Source organism: Homarus americanus, unplaced genomic scaffold (genome assembly GCF_018991925.1).
Source record: "Homarus americanus isolate GMGI-L3 unplaced genomic scaffold, GMGI_Hamer_2.0 scaffold5589, whole genome shotgun sequence".
NCBI lineage: Eukaryota > Metazoa > Arthropoda > Malacostraca > Decapoda > Nephropidae > Homarus > Homarus americanus.
Genome location: NW_024736650.1, coordinates 3,881,002 through 3,908,725, shown reverse-complemented (window position 1 = coordinate 3,908,725; position 27,724 = coordinate 3,881,002). Strand labels below are relative to the sequence as shown.

Below are 27,724 nucleotides of genomic sequence, written 5' to 3'. Positions count from 1 at the left end.
TCATCGTGGAAAAATGTTAATAATCTCACCAATCACTAGTTTGACAGGTATAGCTTCTAAAGTTTAATTAAAAAAATTTTGAGCACAAGTGCTGCATTTTAGGTAGTAGGTAGCTACCAAACAGGGAGGTACTACAGCCTGGGAAGATATTGGAAGCATAATATGTTGTCCAATGGTAAACCCTGCTGTTATATGGCATCACAAAAATTTTGACCAAGTCCCAGGTTGCTCATCTGTCTTTCTGCCTCATTTACACACAATTGCAGGTCTCAATTGTTTCTCTTACTTGACAACACAACATACATATAGCATTTCTCACTATTGATTTTTTTATTTTTGTTTTGTATTTCTTTACAGTTCTTTATTATTATTACAGTGTTATTATTATTGTTATCCTTATCATTTTATTTTACTTTTTATTAAAAATTTTATTTACTATGAATAATTATTACATTTTCGCCCCCAGGCCCTGATGTGGGGCAGTGGCCTGTGCCCGGATAGGCTAATCCCCAGTTAAAAAAAAAAACAAGATAGCAACTGCAACAATGGATGGTCCCTGGGGGCCCTGCAACCCTGCCCTTCTTATCCCATTACAGTACATCTTGAATCCTTGACTGCACACTTTCACAATGACATGACTCCTTTAAGGATACAACACTGACTTAAAATGAGGGAATACTGCACACTAAACTTCATGGTGGTTTTATTGTTATCATAGTAAATACTACATTAAAATAACAAGGGTGTAGGAAAGTTTCAAAACTACCTAAGACTAGACTTATCACATGATACTATTTTCAATACCATATACTGTAAATCTTAATTCCTATTACCATACTTAACTATAAAATCATACACTGTACAGAACAGTAGATGCAACTGGATAGGAAAATGTAAAGTTTTTGGACACTGATAAAAACACACAAAACTTCCTACCCTACAAGACGATGAGAGATGCGAGGTAAGGCCCCGAGAATATCCAGTACATAACTTCTTGTTGGAGAATTCACACATTATGCTAGTATGTATAAGAAATCCGAGTCATTCAAATGTGTGTTAGTCAATTCTTCAATAAAGTTCACAAGCACTTCCTTCTGCTGATCACTCTTGGTGTGACCACTGCCTCTGATAGATTTACATACTGGATACCTATAGTGTATTACTTAGGCAGCAAAAGTATTCTTCCAGTTACTTTTCACCAAGCTAGTTTTTGTGGATTTTGATTCTCAGTTCATTTAAAACACTTAGTAACTCAAACACTTCCTTCACTAATTGTTTTTTTTTTAGTCTTGTAGATTACATGTAATATTAAATGTCAATTCTTAATGTCTTAGATGCAATCTGAGACACCATCACAAGTCTGGAACAGAACAAGAAATACCAAATGAAATTAAGCATTCTCTAAGATAAACAAAACTACTGAATAACTTTTGTGATTCTTTTTTTTTCATTAGTGTTCATGTTTACTCCATTTTCCACACCGAAGCTTTCAATGCACTTATTCAGGTCTTCCCCCAAAACTCTCTTAACTCTTCTCTTATCTCGCTCCTTAGCATGCATGAATGCACAACAAGCCAGCTCTCATACCAAACTTTTAGCCTGATCCATAATATTCTGGAACTGACCTCATTGTATTCAATTACTGTACTCAACTCCACATTTTATAACTCAACAACAGACCCTTACATTCTTCCCTGACTACTTGTCCCTGGCACAACTCTCCTCGACTTGAGTTTTCAGATAAAAAAAACTCAAGATTCCTTTCATTCATCATAACTTCACTGTTCTCTTATCATGAAAAATTCATCCCCACACACACAAAGAACCACATTTTCTTTGTTTTCCAGATCACCTTTAGATTAGACACCCCAGCTTATTTCACCCGAAGATTGACAACTCTAACCTATTCCCCCCCAGGCAGCATTAGTGTGGTTAATCTTCAGGTGAAATAAGCTGGGATGACTAGTTTTCAGGTGATTTGTTCTTTCTTCTTTTTCGTAGCCTTTATGCTATAAGTGAGGTTTTCCAGTCCTATACTGTCAATACAGACTGTGCCACTGATGGGTAGGTGATGGTAGGGCAATCAGGTCACTACACCATTCATTTTCATAAAGTCAATAATCACTTCCTCCCTTGTGTCTCATTACTCCTACCTTTGTATCATCCTCACGCAAAGCTTTCCCGAATTCTTATTTGTCTACAGGCGCACTTATCTCCTTAAATGTTTCTTCGTGTACAGTATACTGTACTTAAATCCCACCACCTAATTTTTTTCATCTTTAAGACATCTTCAAAATATTCTTCCCATCTACTTATTAACTTGACTTTTGTTATTCCTATGCTGCAGCTACTTATTATGCCTTGTTTCTCTGTCTTATAAAGTTAATTATTATCAACAAAATCCTTATAAGTTTTCTTTCTAGTTCCATTCCCTTCCTAGTCTCATCCCAATATCTTTTTCCCATATTTCCACCTCCTATTCTACTTTATTTTCTTTCTTGCCGCCACATTACTTCTTTTGATTTGGTTCTTCCTTTTATACATTACAAGCTAAATTCTTCCAGGTGAAAAATTCATAGTTCTATTGATATTCATACTGCACTGCTACCCTCCCATAGTTTGTTCATTGTGTATCACTACATTCCTCTCCCTTCGATACATCATTTAATTCCTATAACTTCTGGTCTTATCTTCAATTTCCTCTTCTCTCACCTTTTGACATCTCAATTCTTAGTTCCCACATTCCTTTCTCTATTATTTAAAAAAAAAATAAAATCTTTTGCCATTTCAGCTTTATTTCTCCACGTTCCTATCTTTTCGTTACTACTGGGAGAGGTGCTTATGGCGAAGATCTCTTAGACTGGGGCATTCCATCAGGAGGTGTTGAAAAGTCAATGGCAGTCATAACAATGGGGAGGGTGCGCCCTCTTCATTAAAAAAGTATGACAGCCGTACAATACAGTATTATGGATTTATGCTCATTTCTTGCTTCATCTCTCCTCTAAGCATATTTATACATTAAGGTGTATTTAAGTACAGTACAGTAAACATCTATTGAACAGACTATATGGAGAGGAAAGTCCGTCATATGAAGGGTCCGTTAGATGTGAAACCTCCATCTAAAAAACTAGTCGACCCTCGTTAAAACGGACTAATGGGGGGGGGAGTGTGTCCGTTTTAGCCGATTGTCCGAATTAACCGATTTATTTGAGTGCCCCGTCATAGGAGTCCGTTTTCTCTCATTTCAGGATGCCTAAGTCCTCCGTTTTCTCTTAATCTTGGAGTGCAGTGTACCAGAGACTTCGTTATTCCTTAGTAAAGACACAGAATTTGATATTGCAACTGGGGTTGCAATTGGTGAGGCAACTTAGATATGTCTGATTACAGTTGGAATTTGCAAGATCCATTGTGAGTGATGTTTAAAGCTTCAACTGTCTTTATGGTTAGTAAAACTTGTCAAGTCTGTCAGTGTGAGTGCTTCTGTTTGTACAACCGCTCTCATTCAGATCCACTAAAGATATAATGTTATGGTAATTATCAGAAACACACAAAGGCATGACTAGGTTTATTACAAAGAGATGAAAAGGATACTGTACAGTGGGTAGTCCACAAAACATGTAGCTATGTATATGTTTATTTGAGTGCCCCGTCATAGGAGTCCGTTTTCTCTCGCTTCAGGAGGTCTGAGTCTTCCGTTTTCTCTTATCTTAGAGTGCAGTGCACCAGAGACTTCGTTATTCCTTAGAAGTGACACAGAATTTGAAATTGCAACCCCAATTGCAACTGGGACAATCCCAGAACCAGAAATTTGATACGGACAGTTCAGATTTCGTCTGATTTATCCGAAATCCAGATTAAAGGGGTCCGAATTAACGAGGGTCAACTGTATTAAAGTTTGTTATATCGAGGGTCCGTTACATATGAAACCCCCATCTAACAGACTATACTGTATGTTGAGAGAAGTCAATTATATAGAGGTTTCACTGTAATAGAAAGTGTGTGCATTGAACATATTAGACAGGAATTCATGTATCTTTCACAACATTACATCATCAAATAACTCACACAAGGCACAAATTTGGGAAAATATTTTTTATAAAACTTATACTGTATAATAAAAAGAAAATCTCTAAACTGTAATTGAACACATATGAGAGCCACTATGAGCTAGATGTGAGCCTGCAGAGCTGTCCCATCCTTCTCCAGGATCCCCCCATTACCATACAAGGAGCAAAATGAACCAGCCAAGCCAAAGCTAATCCAAATGACTTACAATATCTTTATTTGGTTTGGGTGGTTCTTGTCATTTACCATTATAAGTATAGTTTACACTTGCCTTGTTTACAGGAGCATGGCACAATTAATTATGCCAATTTTTTTTTTTTTTTTACCCTTTCTACACCTTTCTGGCAAGATTGTTTTCTCAATGTAATGACAATGACTGTGTCTGATAGATGTAAGCCACTCAAATCAATATTTAACTTAGGTCAACTTCTCAGTGCACCTATGACACTAGTTTTTATACTTTCCTTAAGTCCTTTTTATGATCATTTTCATCCACATATGAGACAGTGTACAAAGATCATCACCATGAGTAATACAATTATCATTAAATAAAAGCATATAATAAATGGCTCTGTTATCTCTGCTGGGGCTTATAAATGGTTTTCAGACATGACTACCCTCTGTACAAGAACAACTCAGCAGCTATAATGAATTTCTTCATTACTCAGCTACTCTGAATGTATTGTACATAAGTTGTGAATCTACTGATCATGTTATCTCTAAACAAATATCACCACCTGCACCATTCCTATTTCTCTTTGTAATCTTACCCATCGCTAAGATGATTTTTTCAATATATTTTAATACCTGTATGATTTTTCTGAGGTGCTACATTTCTTGAAGAGTGTTCAGTTGTCATTATTTCAGCAAATCACATCATCACTTTCAAAACTATTCACAAAATAAAAATAATAGCAATGAATCAATCACATGAAAGAAAAAGTTTACTGTACTTATGTTTATTTCCAGTAAAATATCATTATCTAAAGATTATACAGTAGAGTACTTATATTACAGTACAGTACTATATTATTACAACATACATGTTCAATATATACCATAACTTAAAAGTGCAGGACTCCTCTAGTTTTTATATAAAGGTTGACCAGATAACAGATATTCAATTACACAGTGATCAAAATGTTACAGAGCACTGTGGGAAGTTATCAATTTGGTCCTGAGTAGAATCACAGAGGAAGAGCTGGGACAAGTGTTCAAAAATAAACTACACCATTTACAAGCATGACATCATTTTGAACATTTATTATAAGTTCTAAATTACAAATAGTATTAGTAATACGAATAAAAAATACACTTGTTAAATTTCCATTATGAAACCAATCAGCACTGCATCATAAACTGCAAAAATATCACTTATTCCACCATCTACTGTAGTTGTACACCAGAGTTCAAGTAATCAGACAGATATACCATGAGTACACAGGGTTGTCCAAAAACCCAGTTTCACGCAGTAGAACTGGCGAGAGAAGTGCAGTAAAGTGTGGGTGATATATATACCCAAACAATGTATGCTGCCTGTCACCAGGCTGGGCAGGTCATCAGCATAACTTTCATCACCTACATCTTCAGCTCAAAAAACTAAAATCTAATAATTCATACTGTAGATATTTCATCTCACACTTTTCATCTTTTGTTTTACTCTCAACTAATTACTATACAACCACCAAGTAAGGGGGAAAGTGGTAGCTACTGAACACACCTATGAACAGTACTACTTGTCCCCAAGCATGTCTCACCTTCAGTATCATTTTCATTGTTCTGTTTTTTTCTTCAGTTTTATAGCCCTCAATAATTACAGTCATCACTCCTATCTTCATCATTCAAATGAGTGTGCTGGTACTCATCTTCTGGTTCACTCTCAACAAAAACCACACAACCTCCAAGCACAACATGATCTACTGCCTTGACATCATGAGTGCCACTGTGTGTATAAACTGAGGGAGAAGTTTTACTGAACTATATTTACAGTATTTCTAAACCCCATTAGCATCTCTAGAGTGTAGCACTGAAAACCATGTATGAGCCATGGCACAAAAACGTATAAAAAAAACATCTTTCATATCTTGATTGTAATGAGTTTGGTACAAGGGATCCTTGCTATATGTTGTATCAATATACAGTACCTCATTTTACATATACAGAACAATACTAACAAATATAAGAATACAATTTCATCATACAGTACAGAAGGGTCTCAGAGTATGAGTATCCACAGTAAAGACTACACGACACCACTTATACGCATCTAACCCCCTGACTCTTGGCTCTCCCGTGAGCCAACTCACCCAACATCTCTTACCAGCTTAATGAGTTTATCACTACTCCGTACTCATTGGGAAAAAATAAAATCAGCATAATACTCTAATGTGGCTTAGAAATAAAGACAATATAATAAACTATAAAATAAGAAAAATAAAGAGCATGGGTAAGCATGAGTGTGGAGTGAATGTACACGTGGAGGCAGTGGGCTGTAACTGCGTCGCCAACTCACCACCCACACATCCGATGTGACGTCACAGAATACACACACGCCTCTGAGTAAGCTAAGTGACTGCTCAACTGAACTGCATCACATAGTTCAGAGGATGGTTTGAGTGTTTGTTTGTACACTAAACGTGTTTGTATGGTACCGTAGGTTAAATTATTGCTAAGGCATCATTTTCTCTCTCATACTAGTTCTGTGAGCATCTCCCAAGTATTCACACTGTAAAACTTTTCATTACTTGTGAATTCCACCACAATCATGGCACCTAAGAGGAAAATTAGTGGCGGTACTCGTGATGGTGAGTCAGAAAAAAGAACAAGGTACATACTGTGAGAACTTTTGAAGAGAAAGTAAAGATATTGCACTTTGGAACACCACCAGCACTCTCACTTTTACGCTTTCCAGTCATTATAAAGTCAATTAAATACGATCATAACAAAAGTTCACAGCGCGATCAGTATAGGCCTGAAGATGTCTTGAATAAAGACGAAAGCTAAGGTGCTCCGTTGTTTCCCTTTTCCCGTGTGATTTTATCAAGATTTATCTTATCCACGTTTTCATTGTGGATCTACATGAAATATATATACAGTGGTCCCTCGGTTAACGAGATTTCGGTTAACGATTTACCTTTCATCAGATTCTTAACTTCGGTTAACGAGTTCTTTACGAGCCGACTTCAACATGTTTTCGCTTGCATTTGGCGGTCCACCAGCTGTAGTATTAGTCCGCCAATACAGTAATCGGCTTAAATTCCTTACTATTTTAGTAAATATCAAGAAGTTTATACTATTCAATAATTTTAAAAGTTTAAATATTAACTTTTTTAGTCATTTTAACAATTATTGAACTGAAGGTAAAGAAACTAGTTTCTGGCGTGCCATCCAGCCTGTTAACACACCAGACAGGCGTTAGTCTCTCTCTGTTTTCAGTGGAGGTAACATCTTGCTTGAGACTCTCTTCAACTAAACGCTTTTTTTCTGTTTCCAAGCAAATTATTGGTCATTTTGAAATATATTTTACATACTGACAATATATAATGCAGTGCAGTGTTGATTTAAAGAAAATAATCTTGAAATACACCAAGAGAACTAAAATTTTATGGGTGAAATGGTGCCATGGGGTGACTTCTCTTCCACCCCAATGCCTTCTCTTCTTCCTTCTCCTCCACCCCCATTCTAATTCCATCATCATCATCATCATCCAGGAGCCTTACATACACACCTCAAAGTAAGTGTACTTTTCTACCTTTTTGTTGAATTTAGGCAATTTTCGGTGAGCTGGAACCATTACCCAAAACCCATTGAAACAATGGTTTCGTTAACGAGTTTTTCGTTAATGAGCAACCTGCTGGAACGGATTGTGTCCTAACAAGAGGACCACTGTATATGTATGTATGTATATATGTATATATATATATATATATATATATATATATATATATATATATATATATATATATATATATATATATATATATATATATATATATATATATATATATATATATATATATATATATATTTCATGTAGATCCACAATGAAAACGTGGATAAGATAAATCTTGATAAAATCACACGGGAAAAAGGGGAAACAACGGAGCACCTTAGCTTTCGTCTTTATTCAAGACATCTTCAGAGGCAACTGGATTACATGGACAGAGAGGCTTAAATATACAGGGTGACCTTAAAAACATGAGGTCAGGTCATAATGATGTCATCCACTAATCCCCACACCAACACACACTTAAGAGCTTAAGAGAAGGGGGCGACGTGACTAGTCAGGTCAGGTCACAAATAAGGGACCCACTAAATAACTATCATACATCTAGATTCAAGGTTTTCAAAGCATTTTTAACCTTGGGCCACTGACAAATAAATTTCTGTAACATATTATCAGTTTTGAACTGACCATCACTAAGGTTTATTGATTTTACTTCCTTAATCAAACTGGCTTCAACCAGAAGTCTTTCTGTGACACAAGATGATTTGAATACTTCCAAGTTTCTTTCCCAAGCAATGGGATGATTATTATTCCTAACATGAACGAACAGGGCACTGCTTTCAGATGCTGTTCTGATATTGTACTTATGTTGTTTGATTCTGAGCTGCAGTGTTTTTCCTGTCTGTCCTGCATAATTACAATTACATTTGCTACATGGAATACAATAAACACTTCCAATTACATTCAAACTTGGGCTATTTCTTATTAACATATTGGTAATGGTTGAGTCATACTTGAAAACAACATTAATATTTAGTAGCTTAAGGGACCGAACTAACGGGACAAATTCATTGCAATAGGGCAGTCAAAATATTCTTAAGTGTAGGAATTTGCCTGGTTTGTGAGGAATGAAAGAATTTTTTAGCCCTTTTAAAACAACGATCAACAAACACAGAAGGGTACCCGAGTTTTTGTGCAATGGAACGAATGTGTTTCAATTATTATGACCTGACCTCATGTTTAATAAGGTCACCCTGTATATTTAAGCCTCTCTCTGTCCATGTAATCCAGTTGCCTCTGAAGATGTCTTGAATAAAGACGAAAGCTAAGGTGCTCCATTGTTTCCCTTTTCCCGTGTGATTTTATCAAGATATATATATATATACAGTGAACCCTCACTTTACGTGGTCAATTGAACCCACGGCGGCCCGCGTAAAGTGAACAACATAACATATGGGATTAATTGAAATAGAGACCAGGCCGACCCCCAAACTCCACTTTTACAGACACAATACCTACGTTGTAGTAAAAATAACTTCTTAATTTTATGATGGTATGCACACACAATTAATAATTAAGAGAAATATCAATAATATTAGGTTTTTTAACACTTACATTAGCAGAAATGATGGCTGGGCACACGGGGATGGGGGGTTGGTTCCGAGGCAGAGGGCAGATTATTGGCCCTCACATCACTTGTATCAATTGTATCACTATCCACCACAGAGGCTTGCAGGGCCTCTTTGTCAAACCCCTCAAAGTCCATATCCTCACTATCATTATCACTATCACTGACTTGGGCCGGCTGTGGTGGGTGGCGGGTGAAGAACTCGGTAATGTTTTGATGACTGGGCGACACACACACACACAGTACTGGTACTTACTGCAAAGGGGTTAACTTAAATGGCATAACTTAGTAAGAAATACTACATGACATTCCTACTCACCTTCTTAAGAATGCCAATGCGGTACTTCAGTTTCTTGTTTTCATTTACAAGGTTTGTGAACTCTTTGTCAGAGAAGTCTTCATCTTCACCTAATTCCACATTGCCAGTTGCATGCGTTTTTAATCTTGAAGCTAACTTTTCTACTTCTACAAGTGTTTGTAACCTTGTAGCTAACTTTTCTGCTTCCTTTTCCTGAAATGTACAAGCACAATTAAGAATAGACACAGCAATTTGATATATCAGAGTAAGGATAAAAGACAACTTTGGAATACAATTCATACCTTCACAACTTTCCCTAAAGTATTAAAGGGATTATTAGTTTCATTCATCCAGCATATTTTAGGATTTTCAGTTTTGGAATCAATAGTTTAGACAGTGCTAAGACTTGTTTCTTCTGCAAAAGATTACTTTCAGAGAGCTTCTGTGTGTTCGTTTGTTGGTTACTATGCTGCATGTGCAGTTGCTCTTTAGTCATTGATTGGTGGGTATGATTTTGGATCAACCAATTACAGCTTGATATAGGCCCCCGCCGCCATTCGCTTGAATTTTAATTTATTGTATTTGCAAAATGTCTCCCTTGTGCAACAGCTGTGACTTCAATTACTTCCAAATTATCGGCAGATTTCACAGATTATTATGGTAAAGACAGAGAAGCACGGAAACTTCTACACAAACACGGTGTTCTGTCTACATTAGTAATTTGCGCGAAGTGTAACAATCCTGCAGTTACCAAGCTGAAAAACACCTTTGGCACTGTTGGAGAAGAACTGTTATTGCCAAGTCTAGCAGGAGGAAGAAATGCAATTATAGTGTCACACTACAAAGGAATATTTCTCTATGGTGCACAACTGGAGCCATGGAAACTGATCTTATTTTTCAATCATTGGTCCACAAGGTTTGGGACCCAACTTCGAGTCTTCTGAGTCTAATTACTGAAAGGTAAGCACACAAGGGGATAGGTTAGCGGTCCAACGAATTACCCAAAAGCACCCAAATGTACCCAAAAGTATATAAATCAGTGTAAAATCTTAACGAATATATGTTTTACATCAATAAAACCTGATTAATAATGTTTTCATTGAAATGCAGCAAAAATAATGAAATAATAAACAGCGAAAAACGCTAAATTCCACAGAGTCACCTATCCAAAATGGAGATATAATTACCGATGTTTCTGTTACTTTGGGGTATTTAACATAGCCGTAGGATTTACTTTTCGTCAGGTTAGGTTAGGTTAGGTTAGCGAAGTGCATCACTATGGATCTGAGTTATCTCCCTTGTTCACGAACTCTTTGGAATTTAGCGTTCGCCAATACTGAAAGTTTTTCGCTGTTTATTATTTCATCTTACAAATTATTTTTACAAAATTACACTAAAAATATTATTAAACATGTTTTGTGTATGTGTAACAGATATTCGTTAAGATTTTACCCTGATTTGCTATACTTTTGGGTAATTTTGGGTACTTTTGGGTAATTCGTGGCTCCCTAGGTTAGGTTTTGAATGATTCTGACCAAAATTTTTATCACAAATTACTACTTTTTCTGACTTTCCTCCACCCAAAATCCCTGGGTCCCACTGGGGGTCCCCCATTATCATTGGATAACAGGAGGAGTAGCTCAAGAAGTAGTGATTTGCGGTAGCAACGAAGATTAGAAACATACAAAACACATCAAAATTCATCGTTAAAAACATAATTTTAACTTCCAATTTGGTGGATGACCGAAACGATAATTTTACCGTATTAAATTTCTCATTATGGCATAAAACGAACTCTAACCCAGATTCTAAATTTACATGGTTGTTATTGAATATTTACACAAAATTACCAAGAAAAATATAAGGTTAATATTTAGTAATTACCACCACCTAACTGTACAGTATACTGCATCATGTATGGGAAGGTAGAGAAAAAATAATAATTTATTCTTTAACCCTTAAGCCCCGGGTTAGGGTGCTGCTGGCAGTACCCCCCAAGCGGGGTTAAATCAAGAAAACAAATCAACATTTTCAAAATTAATTAAAAAAAAAGCGGGAAAATTTCAAGTTATTTTAACCTTTATTTTATATTAGTTGGCCAATCAGTGTGTGTTGATGTGACATCGCAGTCGTGAAGGCCAATGTGACTTAATACTTTAGTGCCAATCAGAGCAGGTCTAAAAAGGGGAACATTGGCCGACTGGTGCATTATTCACAGCATTTTGGACAATGAAGCAGCAGCCGTTGACTTTTTAGGGTTCACGGTATTTTTGTTTCATCTGTCCAAGTGTCCAAGATGTAATTCAGAGTGTCAGTACCGTGTGAATGGTACTGTGGTAAGAGGCAGACACTGACGAAGACACCACTTCCTCATTCAAGTTGCATCACTTTATCCTCCTGTATCTCTTACTTAAGGTAAGTTTCTTACAAACTCTTGGTTAGGTTAGGCAAGATTTTTTTTTAGGTTGTTTGACCTTCCACTTTTTCATTACCTTAACTACTGCTCATTTTCGACGACAACGAATATCATACTTGTATTTAACACGATGACTTACATTATAAAAACTCATTTCCAAAAGTATATTAAGTGGGGGCAACTTCTAAATATTTACCAAATATAAATGTAACTGTACTAGCAGAGAAACGAGCTCTTACCATATACTTACACTCAACCATCATCCAGGTATTTCCTGTGTAATTACATGGTTGAAGAAAATCCATTTGAAGAGACAGTTAAGTTCCCTTGAAAAATTACAACTAACAGACATAGGCTCATGTCCTTTAGTTTTACCCTAGGACTCAGCAGCTAGATATATAAAGAGTAATACAGCAAGGCATACAAGTGACAGTGATTGAGCATATATACTTACAGCTTTCATACAACGGAAGGTGTATTCCCGCAGCGTGGAGTCAGACATGGTTATATATCCTGATGAGGTCTGGCAGTTCTTCTGTTGGTATATTGATGTGCAGCTTACATGAATATAACGAGTCGGTGTTGGTGTAATACAGTTTTACCTCAGTAGTTATGGGTCAGCCCTTTAACGACCAGACTGACAACGTGCAGACGGTGTAGGTAATCCGGGTTATTTATACAGCATTGTTATTCTATCTTTGGTAATATAATTTTATAGAAAAGTACCATTTCAATGTCAGATTTCTCACACTAATAATATTATTATGAGAAATTAAAGTATGGTAATTAGTTTATATAATACTCAATTGACGGCTAGAGACATATTTTGGTGAGGATATTTTCACTAAAATGATTCTATCTGCATATTTCTTTATGATCTTATGTTTCATATAAAATTAATTACTTAGTTACAAGAAAATATTTTTAAATTGGGATTAACATGAACTTATATTGATTTTACCTCAATTTGAATCATACAACTCAACCAAAGGCTCACACATACACCACCATGGGAGGGGGCGGGCCGACTCCACTCTCTTTTATTTCAGTACAACACACACCAAAGGTAGGTATTTAATTTAGTAATTGTTATTAATTAAGGGCTTTTGCTGGTAGTTTTGCATTTTCAACCAATATGGCTCTCTAGTTTAGCAATATGTTTTCCGATGGTTTAGACAATTCTGTGTCTTTTACCTCCCAAATGACCTAAAATTACCTAATCTAACCTCCTAACCTGGTATATTTAAGTAATTTACGAGGGAAACGTCATTTTAGAAAAGTGTCTTAACATTGTCTCTCTAAATCATCGTAAAACACATTGCTCAACTCGAGAGACATATTGGTTGAAAATGCAAATTTACCCATTTGCCTGGCACATATCAATAGATATTTAATATAACTTTAATAGCAGAGTTGTAGCAGTGCTGTCTACTTGGCCGGTAGCCTGTGAGTCTTAAGGGTCTACTCATGCTAAAAAAAACGTTTATTTGTTATAACAGTGCAGTTAATTGGTCCCTGTATTTACCCATTGATTGAATGCCAGATAAGAGAGGGTTAATCTGTATCATTGAAATTACATAAATATTTGTCTTTGTGTTTCATCTTAGGGATTAAGCTCTAAAGCACAACTGATATTTCTGCTAAATAGGATAACCTTTTTAGTGCTATAACTAGTGGAAATTTAGTTTATATTCAGTATGTTGAAGTTTACTCTGCATCATATAGAACATTGTTCAGTATCACAAGACAACCAAACTGAACCCGAATTTGATAAAGTTTAGTTATGGGGTAGTTATTGCAGTTTTATAATTGGGTTAGAGCAATTTTGGGTTCACCAGAAGTTACAAAAACGACTCATTTATGACAGAAATGAAGGTCAAATTTGAATGAATCACAACAAATACCATGGGAAAAACCTAGATTTCTGGTAAAATACAATTGGTAGTGAAACTGCAATTTTACCAGCTATGATATCTCAGTAACGATGCTCGTTCTTTATACTGAAGTTAATTTGTAGATATCTACATGATCGTCACCTGTTCAAATTAAGAAAAAAATTCCACTTCGCTATATATAGATAATCACTACTTTATAATTTTCCCTAGAATGCAGGATACAGTACAGTATACAGTATGGGTATACAATATGCATGTTAATTGTGTATGTACTGTACAGAATATAAATATATACAGTACTGTATAGATTTTCTTATTTTCACTTACAGTTTGTTTATCATGTAATTGACAATATGTGTGTTGGAGCATCTGTTAGCCATGAGATGTATGAAGACTGCCCTCTTGACAAGTTTTGGCTCGCAGTACAACAGATGAAAACAATTGTTCGGGACATCACTTTAGAAAAGTTAACAAAAGAAAAGGTAAGGATATTGTGAATTATGACTTTTGAGCCTTCCTTTTTATATTGTTTGAAAATTCATATTTTTTCTTGTTTAATGGCCTTGACCAGGCAGCTTTTATTAATAGACTCACTGTTTTAGAGGAAATAGGTACCTCAGGAATGTTATTGTGATCACCCATCTGCCTCTGTGGGTGGATTAGTAGCAAAGGTTGCTGGCGAGAGACAAGGTCATAAAAGGCAGCCTCTCTACTAAGCCAGAACTGTACATTCATTGCATCTGCTACAGCCACCATCTTGATTTCATTGTCAATTCACCATTTTTATTGCAGCCCCAAACACAATAATGAACATGACATTTAGAAAAGTTTGGAATGGGGTTTGGTAAACATATAGACTCTACAGATAAATAAATATGGTGTAGAAATGTTACACAGTGCAATATATCTACAGTATACAGGAATTTAATATAAGTTTTATGTTTCAGTTCATAGACCTCTTGTTACCACTTGATCAAGAAACAACAGAAAAAGTTTATGAAGCTATAAATGCTAGAAGAGGAGAAATCAGTGATTGTTTATTTAGAGAGGCAGTAGAAAATACTTATCATCTTAAGGATTTTGATTGGAATGTTAGGGTAAGTTCTTTTAAAGTATTTAATTGTGTATACAGCACAATAGATATTAGAGAATGGGTATTATTGCCACCTTGGGAGTTGCCAATTTTTGGACAATACATATCAGTATACTGATGTAAAAATGGATGTGTTTAAGCATTTTGAAAAGGAGGAATAAGTTGTGGATAGCATGTGCAATGTTTAACATAATTTCTGAATTTTTCATTCAAATTTGTTTGCTTCAAAAGAATTCGTATAAAGGTTTACTCAAAGTATACGTTGATGATTAACATATTAATTTATCATTTTGCCACTTATAAGCTTACTAGCCATTTGTTTCATTATACTTTATGATCTTTATTGTCCAGTGTTGGTACAGAAGGATACCAGAATACAGTACAGGGTACTTTACCAGGAGGAAACGTGATATGATAGTTAACATTGTACTTAACCCCTTGTGTATGGGTTCCCCTCTAAACTGAATTAAATCGTTTACATTAGCCAAATGAAACATTTCAAGTGAAGATTTTAAAATGTGTTTTCTTATGATCCCTTTGTAACCTGAGAAATAATACCATGAAATCTTGTTTATGAAAAAAACACACTTAATAGGCTTGTCTTTATATGCTGTGTGAGGGCGCATGTGTTTTCCAACACCTCTACACCACCCTCATCTTACTTACTTCTCTTATCTTAGTTCTTACTCTTACTCAGTTCTTTTGGTAGCATGGACATTCTTTTGGTAGCATGGTCAAGGGTCTAGGCACATGGGTATGGTAATTCTGGTATCAAGTCACTTGGACGGAAATAAAGGTAAAATACTGTGGGAGAAATGAATACACCTAAAGTACTGTACTCTAAAAACAAATTTATTAATATGAAATCAAAGGGAAAAAGATATATTATTAATCATATAACTACCAGGCTCAACTCCTGGGCTTATTGCAGACTCAGTACTTGAAAATTTCTTAGTAATTTGGCAGGAACCATATAACTACTAGTTATATTTTACTTTGCAACAAAAAACACTGGGCATTAGGCACACTTGTACCATTCCAAGACCAAATAAATTACATCTTACTTCCATTTTTTTTATTTTAATGTTACTAGAGCTGGCTTTATTAACATCAGCTTTGTTGTCAGGCTCATTGCTATCACTAACATAGACAGGGTAGCCCATAAAGTAATAAAGTGGACAACGAGAAGGCTTGTAGTCCTTGTTTGATTGGTTATGGCATTATATGAGGGCTAAAAACCTCTGTGAGAGTAAATGGTGAGGAATTTGAGGTGAAAGTAACGGTCCTTCAGGGGGCCTGTCTTGAGACCCCTTCTGTTTATCATGGTGCTGGAGGCAATATCACAGAACTGGCCTGCCCTGGGAGGAGTTGTATGCTGATAGCAGATAGTCTTGAAGAGGCAGTGGAGAAATAAAAAAAATTGGAAGGATGGAACAGTAAAAGGGCTGTAGCAATCGACAGTAAATATCCTCTTGTATAATGTTTGTACATTAAATGTTGGATATTCTTTCTCTTTCACAGCTGGCAGTTGCAAGTGATAAAGTGTTAGATCTCAGTGAATCTTTGTTGACACTTCACCTCCACACATCATCACCTAAGAATGAAAAAGATGCAAGTGATCTTTGTGTTGAAATGACAGCAGCTCAAGTAGACACTCTCCTGGAGGAACTTAAAGGTGCTCAAGATATTTTATCTCAACTGCCACTTGATTAAACAACGTTTTTGAACTGAAGTACAGTACAGTATTTATTTATTATTGTGCCAGATATATCAATATAGGATTCTTTATATATCCAGTATGTAAACTAAAATTAATAAAAAAAATGAATTGGCAATGTTAAGAATTGGAAGGAAAGTTGGTCGAGTATTATTCTGCCATGATGTGTGAAGAGTTGGTTACCCAGGGGACTGGCATGTCCCCTGGGCTACTCTACACTTCTGGCATGGGTGTTGTAAACCCACAGATTGTAGGCCATGGCATTTTTTTTTCAAGTCAGATTTGGCTTTATTAAATTTGTTAATTTATTTATATATTTTTTCCATTGCAAGCCCTTCCTCATAATTATCACAGTTGGCAGAATTAAAAGGCAACACCGATGCTCCCATTAGTTACTAACTGCTTTAACTAATTTATAGATGTGACATTAGTGTATTTATCAGCTTATGAAACAAGTTGTGATTTTGGCCAATGTTGTACTGTATTCGATTGAATCTTATAAATTCTTTTAGCTTCAACACAAATGTGTAAACAATGAAAAATAAGTCATTAGGGAAATAGTGGCATAGAAAAGAAAAGCTATTATGCCCTAATACCCCTCAAGATTGACATCTGTACATTACATGTTTGTCAAAGCCTACAGGTTTGTAACCCATGAAGCCCTAAAATAAGGAGACTTCTTTTATTTTCTCCAAATTTTTATCATTTCACCACTTACCAGCTACTGATGATTGGTCTGTTCTTTGTTATGAACTTTATTGTCCATTGTTAGTACAGGACAGTGATGTATGTAGAGTCCGAAACCATTTTTAATTTTACCATTTATAGATCACCTGAAGATTAGCCACCCTATAGTATTGATTAAACTTAGGGTGGGATAAGTTGGGGACCATCAGAATTGTCAACACAAGTACCAAGCTAGCAATTGGTTTACATGGAAATAGTTCAGGTAATTGCTGCTGCCCCTCTCATTGTACAAGTAATGGTTTGACTTGATCTATCACTCAAGGTGGAGAGTAAGTATATTCTTTTGTAAGTATATGCTGAACAAAATTATCTGGCATTAGCTAAATAAACCATAAAAGTGGCATCTCATACAGAAGGGTTTATTGACATCATTGTCCATCAGGTGAGTAGAGGTGTCTACATGCATGCAAGAGTTTAGCCCCCACCACAGGGTAGCATTAGGGAGGTTAAACGGGTGGCAAATTTTCAGGTGAGCATATATGGGCCATTCTTTAGGTGATTGCATTTATTTATTAAACTATAAAATGAGAAAAATTTGAGGCATGGGTGTATATCCATGAGAAGTGAATGCATGTACTTATGCAGTGGGCTTTAACTGGATCACCATGCTCCTCCTGATGTGATGTCATGGCTGTGCTGTATATATGAATTTTTTTACATTAAATGTGCCAATGTATTTTATGATTGCTTTATTTTATAGCCGCTTAAGGGCCATTGCAGCCAATAATCGATGGTAAAATAATGCAGAAAAGGAATCACACAATGGGCACACAGCTCATATGAGCTTGCAAATAAATCTATCAGTGCCACCATGAGTATCCTGAACTATGCCCCATAGCAAGTGGATAACAGGAAATCTGAATTGGAGCTCATTTGTCTCAGGATGAGTTGTTTGAAAATTATACCTGATGGTTTATTTTTTATTTTTTTGGGCTTAACGAGGTTCTACTGTACTGTGCCAGGTCTAACATTGTTGTTTTATCTACATTGGATATCTTGAATGATACTCTGATTCAAACTCTTTACATTTATTTAGACCTTGGATTGAACAGGTGGTTCATAATTGTCAGGGCGGTCCACCTTGACCAACATCCTCACCAGTGGTGGCAGCGGATTTCCCACTCTCGCCGTGCATCTCGAGCAACTTTCCCAGGTCAAATCGTGGCTTTTCAGAACCTTGACCTGAGGAAGAAATTTGAATATTAGAACCAAGTGCTGAATACCATACTCCTATAGAAGAAAGAGCACTGATTATAAATCAGTTTAGTAAAGCCAATGCATTGTAGACACCTTAATTAATTTTAATAAAAAACCTTATAAATTTTAAGTTGTTGTTGGACTGACCACAAATACTCAAAGGTAAAAATTACAATGTTTGCATAAAATTATGGAACACCACCATTTCCCCCTCACAAACATCATTTTAGCTCTTGATCCCGACCAGAAAAAAGTTCTAGGCATGTAGCGTATAACTGACGGATCATTGCACACCTTCACAATTCTGTAGTAGTTTAATTATTGGTTTCTAGGTGACTTGCACTTATAACTTGTTCTTTTCAATGTTTATAATCTTGTTTCTCTATTTACTGAATTCACCATCATGAAGTGACTTGGCAACCACAAATTTTGATGAGTTGTGATAATTCCTGGACAAAGTTTGGATAATTGACCAATTCTTGGTCAATTACTTCTCTCCCATGGTAGCAAGACCTACTGATGATATATATCCCACATCTAAAAATTGAAGATAATGACTTACAAAGCACCACACAAAAGCTAAAATACATCCTTATTAAAGGTTTCCTGTTATTTGAAATATTTTGCATGTACCATCTTCCTTTAACAGCATCAATTGCATGATGCAATAAAATTTATAATATACTGTACATGTAGGATGTATTGAAACCGGTTCAGTTACAATTAATGGTAAACAAAACACCCAACGAAGGCAAGGTTGCCCAAGAAGACAAAATCCCATGTCAGTCTATTATTGCATTAATTATATTTCTTAAAATGGAAGTTATTTAGGTTGAGACATTTTACAATGACAATTCAAATAGGATATTAACATCTAGGAAATGAGAATGAAAAACCTCCCATACAAAACACTGAAAATGTATGAGATAAATTTATTGGGCAGAGATGAAAGTTTGACTGAAAGGGATACAGGATTCAAATGAGAGGAGACTTAGCTCTTACAGATGACACTGCTCTGGAGGGCAACTTATAAAAGAAATGGTAAGAGCTAGCGAATGAGTTTGTTAGTATTTTTAATAGAATGTTAGTCGAATTTTACAGGAGTGATGAAAACAAGCTCGATTTGTGTTTGGGTGGCTTAACTGAAGTATTCATTTCTTCTACATTGCATTGTTCATAATTATTAATGTACCTCCTCACATTATCTTTCTTCACCATGATATAGAGGGTGATAATTTATTTTTACACTTGGCCCTCATTGAGCCCCTACAAGTGGTAAAAAAAAGGTGAAATATGAGAAAAGTCAAAAGATGCTTGCAGAGGTGAGGAGTTTAACACCAGGTGGTTGTAGTCAATGCTCTATACTGCTAGTGATGGCGACCTGTGTGTAATGGTCAGCATGCTCACCTCTCAAGCGAGCAGAACCGGTTGATCCCCGGGCAAGGTGAACCTATGGGCAAGTTTTTTCGCTATTTGCCTGTGTCTACCTAGCAATAATTGGGGACCCGGAGTTAATTGATTTGTGGACCGTGTTTCAGGGTAATGGTTAGCCAGTGCAGATGAGTTTTCCTGTCTTCTAGGACTATTCCTTGACACTGGGTCATGCAACTCGTTAACCCAGGGCTTGATTGTTGTGTTGGCGTCAGTTTCTACACCTTAAACAAATTCACGCTTAGGTGGCCTCTGCCTGCCATCCTTGTTACACGAGAGGCAAACATTATTTATACCCCTGTACTGCTATTGCAACTGAACTTTCTTCACTTGTCTTTTAACATTTAGAAATATTACTTGCGATATTTAATGTATGTACCAGAAGCTTGAATATAATTTTATTTATATCACGATTCCCCCATAAGAATACTCAATATTGGTGTATTTTCCATTGGATCATACAGCAGGAGGTGCAGATTTAAGTGAATTTTATAGATAATATATTGTACTAAAATTCAGTTGTGTTGTATGAGCAAATCATCAATTGGAAATCTGCAGACTGGACAAATTCTTTTCTACCTAACATTATGCCATAAGTGTAAAAGAAGACTGGGTGCCAAGTGCTAATGTGTTGACAATGATGGACAAAAATTTCATATTTTTGGAAGATCTGACCATGAACATTAATATCCCCATGGTGTGAGTATCAAAACTAGGAATAAAAAAACATTATTGAAATCCCACCCCCCATTTCTCTTAACTAATGTACACTCGTTCCAAAAAGTATCTCAATGTGGGGTCCGATGAATTTCAAAACGAACACTACGAATTGTCTCGGTAGAGTTATCAAAATCCTTCGTCGTTATGTCATATTGTATAGCACAAAATCCTGCACATATTTTTGGGCGAGTGTACATTATAATGATCCTTTTTTATCATACCATGTTTTTCAAAGGTAAACAGGTTAAAAGACTTACCTTGCGAATATGTACTTCCTTCAGGGGATAAATAAGGTTACAAGCCTTGCGAATATCATCAGCCATTGAATCGGGGATGAGCTTGTTGACAACTTCCTTTAGTTCGCTACTGGCTACAGCACGAGTGATGATATCCACCATTTTCTTGCGGATGTTCTTTACTTGAGTGTGTTGGGCATAGGCGGTCTTCCTGGTTTGGCTTGTAACCTTTTCAGTGAACCCAATGCAGAAAACACGAAGGATGTAGCCATCAGTTGTCTTGACATCTGTATTGGCCTCAATGCAAGTCTGTAAACAAAATTAGATTATTAAATAGCATCACATAAATACCACACTGTTAATGAATGAATGAATGAAGGAGTGTATATACTAGAGAGGTGTCCCTTTCCTTCCATCCACCCCTTGAACCACACCATTCTTAAGTTTATAACCAGCCTCACCTCTTCTGGTATTTTCCTCAATTTGTCACTTCAATCCCCGGTCCTGAACAGGATAATTAAGATTCTATCTCATCTGTAACATCTGCTGAACATACCCTCCCTATTTCCAATTTATTTTTGCAATGTATTTCCTATTTCACCCTAAACCGCATTTTCCACATGTTTGTTTTCTGGTTTCCTCAGCCATTTACTTCCAATATAAGTTCTTAAATCTCCTTTAAAAACTTTCTAAAAATCTTTCCATCTGTCTTACCTCCTTGGTTATTTTGCAATCTTTCTCATTTCTCTTAAATTTTTTTTGATCAATCTGTACTTTTCTTTTTTTAGCCACTGTTCTTTCAACTAGTGCTCGCCATTTTAATCTTACTAAGCACAACCAATTTCTCATCCTACCCTTCACTCATCAAAGCTACACTTTCTATCAATGAACTACCAATTAATGATTTCATGCTCCATTTGCTGCCACCCACAGTACATTCACATGAAGTTATGTTGATAAAGAGATGGAAAAAAGAAGCTTAGAAGAATTTACACTGGTAAGAACAATTTTCTACCATTTTTATCTAACTTAAAAAATAAATAAAACAATAATAATAATCATTAGTTATTGATATACTGTACTCTCTAAACAATGCAAAATCTGTATCTTCCATTTTTCACTCACACCAACTGGACATTAAGAAAGAGGTCCTGGAGGAGCATATATATGGACGATCATTGATCTCCTTCCTTTGTAGTCACTACCATCACTGAACAACTTGAGCCACTGTTAAGTTACCCAAGCCACTCTATGATGTGACACGTTTATAAAGGAAGGATTCACCAAGAGGAATTTCTAAAGTGCACCTACCAACATTTACACAATATGACACTGAACAGTTCTAAATTATACTAAACAAGTATGCATGCAGGGATTGAAAATTAATTGCCAGTTGGCTAAGGTCAAGCCAACGCAACTTTTTTTCCGACCCATGAAACATTCAAAATCATGTATAGATTAGGTAAGACAAAGATAGGAAATCCTGTTCATAGCCAAGACACCAGATGGGTATTAAGAGTACAGTATTTACAAGGTTTTGTGCCGAGGTATGCCAAGACGATTTGGGAATGTGGAGAGAATGAAGATCAATTAAGTCAAGTGCGGAGAAGAGCAGAGCTTGGGGGCAGGACATGAAGGACATATTACATTATATGAACTTTCACACAAATAATAGAATACTCACCTGCCATTTCTTAACCATGGAACGAAGCTTATCAGTTGTCAAATTAAATCCATGGAAGTTGCAGAGAACATTCTTGCCTTGTACTTCTTCTGCAATAAGGCGGAACTTACGGAAACTTCTTTCAGCATCTGCTTCATTCTGAAGGTCAGCAAGGGACACTTCAAACACACGACCCTTCAGGCCTTCTGAGGCAATCTCTGCAGAGAAACATAATTATTAAGTACAATATTTCCTAGATATCCTTTACCAAAAAAAACTCTTCACATTGAACCTCAGGTGAAGAAAATACTTACAGAAATCTGGTATAAAAAAGGGGTTTGCTGGACAACTTGTACCCATCACATGTCAAGCCGTACCCAATTTATGAGACAGTTCATACCCCCCCACAATATCAATATTTTATCAAGTATATATATATATATATATATATATATATATATATATATATATATATATATATATATATATATATATATATATATATATATATATATATATATATATATATATATATATATATCTTGACATCTTCAGTTGTTTCTGAAGATGTCTTGAATAAAGACGAAAGCTACACCGTGTTTCCATTTTCCGTGATTTTATCAAGATTTATCTTATCCACGTTTTCATTGTGGATATATATATATATATATATATATATATATATATATATATATATATATATATATATATATATATATATATATATAAACACATGACAAAATGTCCATAGAATTAATTTTTCCAAAGAAATCTAAAGGTCTAAGCCCAGCAACCAATTTTCATCAACTGATCTTGAAAATTGTAGGGTTGGAGAAAAGCTTGGCATAAATGATTAATGACAAGACACTGTTCTAAATCATGTCATTAACGTTAAAGGTCATAATTTATAAAACCAGAAGCATATAAAAATCAAATACATTTAAGAAACCATGAAAAATTACCAACACAATATACCAAGGTCTGTCCTTATACACTATAGTACTGTACTGTTTATGTCAGTTAAAGACCAATAAAATTAATAAAATTTAGTTTACTTTAATAAGAGGAACATGAGAATAGTGAATATATGCCAGTACTGACTATACTCACATGTACCTAACCTAAGGACTATTACACATCAGAATACACGACTTCTCCAGCCAAACTTATCATGGCACTGCCTTCATTTTGCCCAGCCACGAATTTCCAGCGAAGAACCAATTTTTTTTTAAGGATATACATTTTATAATTCAGTTCATAAAATAATGAAAACTTACATAACCTACTAATCTAAAATAAATTTCTTTATGAAAAGAATACGTCCTAAAGACTGTTCATGGTGTACATGTCCAGGCCATGTTTGCCATCTCCCTCCGATGATCTTGAACATAAAAATTCCTTAAGTATTACTCAAAAATTTCAGGTAGGGGAATTATTTATAGGCACAGGATACAGGTACTGCAGCAGTAAATATTCATTTAATGGCTGTGACCCCCCTTTTTGTTGAGAAGAGTTTTGGGGGGGAGGGGGGGGCTTATTGAGTTGTTTCACCCAAATCTGACCTAAAATACACACACCAAAATACGTATTCTAATGTCAATTTCAACTTCCAAATCGCTGTTGAAACCTAACCTACGCAAGTACAAAATTTTGCCTCAGCCATTCAATGAATAGGTGAAGGTGAAGATAACGACTACCACTAGAAGTTTTTGTTTTTTTGATGTACTTATTGTTTTGATGATTTTAAGTATATTAAAAGAAACCACAACTTTCTATTATGATTTTAAGAATTTTATTTTTATTTACTCTTTCCCGTTTCACAATTCTCCTACTGGCGTCATTTTTTTTATCTCGCTGAATCCCTCTTCAAGAGACGTTTCCTATAAATGATGGTGAACACTTCCACGAATTCCTCCTTGCCATTGCTGATGTATATTAACCTCAATATTAAGGCAAGTTGTTTAACACATAAATTAACACGATAATGCATAGAACCTGACCTAACATACCCTAGGTTGGGTATGTTAGGTCAGGTTCTATGCATTGTCGTTTTCATTTGTGTTTAATATATTAGTGTCGAAAAAATTTCCAACCAATTTGGACAATTCCTTCTGGTGGTAGCCTTTATCTACACCTTTACCAATGAATATTAACCACAGTAAGAACATATGAACATACATAAGAAAATAAGGAGTCTGCAATAGGCCGGTTGGCCTGTGCATGGCAGCTCCTGTCGAGAGTTACTACTACTCTCTATCATCCATGAATCTATCTGGCCTCCTTTTGAAACTTTCCAGAGTTCCAGCACTTACTACAAAGTTGCTAAGCTTGTTCCACTCGTCCACCACCCTATTTGTGAACCAGTTTCTTCCTATCTCCCTCCTAAACTTATCCAATTTAAATCCGTTGCTCCGAGTCCTATCCTGCTCAGATATTATAAGAAATTTATCTATATCCCCTTTATTGACTCCTTTCACCCACTTAAATACTTCTATCATATCTCCCCGCACGGGTCCGACTAATTACCCAAATGTAACCGCAATGAAGTCAAATAATGGTCCTACATGAAGAAATCGGACTGCCAATCACTTCTCGACTAGTATTTGGTGTCACGAAGCCACAAAAAATTGGTAAACTTAATTTAATCTGAGTTAATAGATCGAGTGCATGTACCTAACCTAACCTAACACAACTCGGATTAAATTAAGTTTACCAATTTTTTGTGACTTTATGACACCAAATAATAATCGAGAAGTGATTCACAGCCCGATTTACGCTTGTACGACCATCATTTGACTTCATTGCGACTACATTTGGGTAATTACTCACTCCCCTGTCGCCTTCATTGATTTCACTAAAGCGTTCGACCTAGTCGACCACAATATAATCATCAACAAAGCTATTGACCTCGGGCTTCGGAGAAGTCTTATACCATGGCTTACAGACTTCCTCAGTGACCGACGCCAAGCTGCACGCCCGGAGGGGCTGTCTCCCCACCTTTCAGTCACTCACCTGTGGCGCCCCCAAGGCACCAAGATGGACCACTGCTTCCTTATGCTCATCAATGATGCCTCAAGAGAAACCCCCTGCTCGCTGGAAATATGCGTCGCATTTGATTCCACCATTGGGATCAAAGGCCAACAATCTTGCTCCCAACCATACCGCTCAGGATTTGTCAGTCTCCAAAACTGGGCCACCAACAACCATGTCAACACCAACCATACCAAGACCATGGTTATGCACATCAACCTCTCCTCCTACATTGTCCCACCTCCTTCCATTACCCTAGGTCCGAACACACTCCAGGTTGTAGATTCCACAAAGCTCCTCGGCGTCACCATAGACAACAAACTAAATTGGAAACCACACGTCAGTGAAGTTGTCAAATCCTCCAGTTTCCGTCTCCACCTCCTCCGCCGACTCAAGTCCCTCGGAGTTCCTGCACACGAGCTCCTCAGTGTTTACTCAACATTCATACTTCCCAAGCTCACCTATGCCTCCCCTACCTGGTCTTCCTCCCTAAATGCCACACAACGTAAACACCTAGAAAAGTGCAAAAGAGGGCATGCAAGATTATTCTCTCCCCTTCCTACTCCACATATCAAGAAGCGCTCAACACACTGACCCTTTCGACTCTCACTGACCATCACCACGACCTCATCTGCAAATTTGGTAAGAAGCTTCTACACCATCCTCGACACCGGCTCCTACTACCACCTGAGATCCCTATCCGAGAATTGCTGTTCGACACCACAACCGCATCCAGCCCATAGTGCACGAACTGATCGCTATAAGAACAGCCCAGTCCCAACCATTGTAAAAATTATCAATAACTTGTAATAAATCAGTGTATTCACTCCCCAGTAAACACCCTTTGCTGTCATATGTTTGAATCTGATTATTATTTGGTGTCTTTACTTTGTTAATTATTTGTTTTATTTTTTTTTTTACTTTGTGACACCAATATATTAACTCAAATTAAATTACGTTTTCCAATTTTTTTTACTTTGTGACACCAAATACTAGTCGAGAAGTAATTGGTAACCCGATTTATTCATGTAGGACCATTATTTGACTTCATTGCGGTTACATTTGGGTAATTAGTCGGACCGCCACGCACTCTTCGTCTTTCTAGGGAATGCAAGTTTAGATATCACACATGAAGTAGTGAAAGTGAAGGAAACATGCTTTACTGTACAGTACTACAATACCACCACACAATTTACGTGTGCACCAGTACAGTAACTGAAGTTATCCTTGGTCAGGAATTGTGTATATACAAACCACTACACCAAATGTTAGTTCAGCAACAGTTAAGTTACGATATATTTTTTTTACCAATTCCCACACTGGATACTTTACACCCAAATAACATAAATATCATTAACACTGAAGGACGTAACTGTTAATAAGCACACCGGCTTGCATGTATCTTTGATCATGTGTAAGTTATAATTACCATCTTCATTACTTACTTGTGCCCTGAGTTCTGTTAACGAGGGTCTTGCCAACATTTCTGTTAAAGAAGAGTGCAGGGGACTTGACATCATACCAGTCCTTGCGGGTGAAGGGGTCAATACTGAAAACAAAAATCGTCAAAACTTGAGGGTTTCAAATGCCACTTCTCTCACGTCTGCCTAGAATTAGACATATTTATCAAACTTCATCCAATTACTCACACACCTTATCCATTAATACATCATAACATTATATAGAGACATATCTTAGGTATATCTTTATCAATGTTAAATTAACTTACACCTTCTTCTTAGACCCCTTCTTGCCCGATTTGTTAAGGCCCTTGTTCTTCCCGACAGCCATGACTGGTGGGAGCGTGTAGAGGAGAGGCTGTGTGTAGACTGGCACCTTGGTTCACTTCCTTATCCTCTCTC

The 27,724-nt window shown here is 36.3% G+C and overlaps 3 protein-coding genes across 4 annotated transcripts in view; 1 reads left to right on the top strand and 2 right to left on the bottom strand.

Moving 5' to 3' along the window:
• Positions 1-12,788, bottom strand: part of LOC121872306 (arginine--tRNA ligase, cytoplasmic-like) — a 35,094-nt gene extending 22,306 nt beyond the window's left edge. The window contains exons 1-2 of one of the 2 annotated variants that reach the window (XM_042375002.1): positions 12,588-12,788; positions 9,739-9,930 (exon numbers count right to left, since the gene is read on the bottom strand). In XM_042375002.1, coding sequence (XP_042230936.1) covers positions 9,739-9,930; positions 12,588-12,635 — 240 coding nt within the window. In that variant the 5' untranslated portion in view covers positions 12,636-12,788. Of the gene's footprint in view, positions 1-936; positions 1,361-9,738; positions 9,931-12,587 lie in introns of those variants that run through there. The other variant, XM_042375003.1, reaches the window with a different exon arrangement.
• A 306-nt stretch (positions 12,789-13,094) lies between these two features.
• LOC121872303 (COMM domain-containing protein 8-like) lies at positions 13,095-17,150 on the top strand. Its single transcript, XM_042375000.1, has 4 exons — positions 13,095-13,199; positions 14,358-14,510; positions 14,976-15,125; positions 16,643-17,150. The coding sequence occupies exons 1-4, from the start codon at positions 13,143-13,145 to the stop codon at positions 16,832-16,834; spliced, it is 552 nt and encodes a 183-aa protein (XP_042230934.1). The 5' UTR covers positions 13,095-13,142; the 3' UTR covers positions 16,835-17,150.
• Positions 17,151-18,597: 1,447 nt separating this feature from the next.
• Positions 18,598-27,705, bottom strand: LOC121872304 (40S ribosomal protein S3a-like). The gene is given in 6 exon segments (XM_042375001.1): positions 18,598-18,669; positions 18,671-18,761; positions 21,175-21,478; positions 22,854-23,050; positions 27,308-27,411; positions 27,592-27,705. Coding segments are annotated over 6 exon segments (810 nt in total). The 5' UTR covers positions 27,654-27,705; the 3' UTR covers positions 18,598-18,617.
• Positions 27,706-27,724: the final 19 nt, after the last annotated feature.

Excerpts from the sequence above, each read along its gene's own strand:
- LOC121872303 (XM_042375000.1), top strand. The coding sequence starts at position 13,143 with ATGGGAGGGGGCGGGCCGACTCCACTCTCTTTTATTTCAGTACAACAC. Across the intron at positions 14,511-14,975 it reads AAAAGTTAACAAAAGAAAAG|TTCATAGACCTCTTGTTACC; the intron begins GTAAGGATATTG and ends TTTATGTTTCAG. Across the intron at positions 15,126-16,642 it reads ATTTTGATTGGAATGTTAGG|CTGGCAGTTGCAAGTGATAA; the intron begins GTAAGTTCTTTT and ends TCTCTTTCACAG.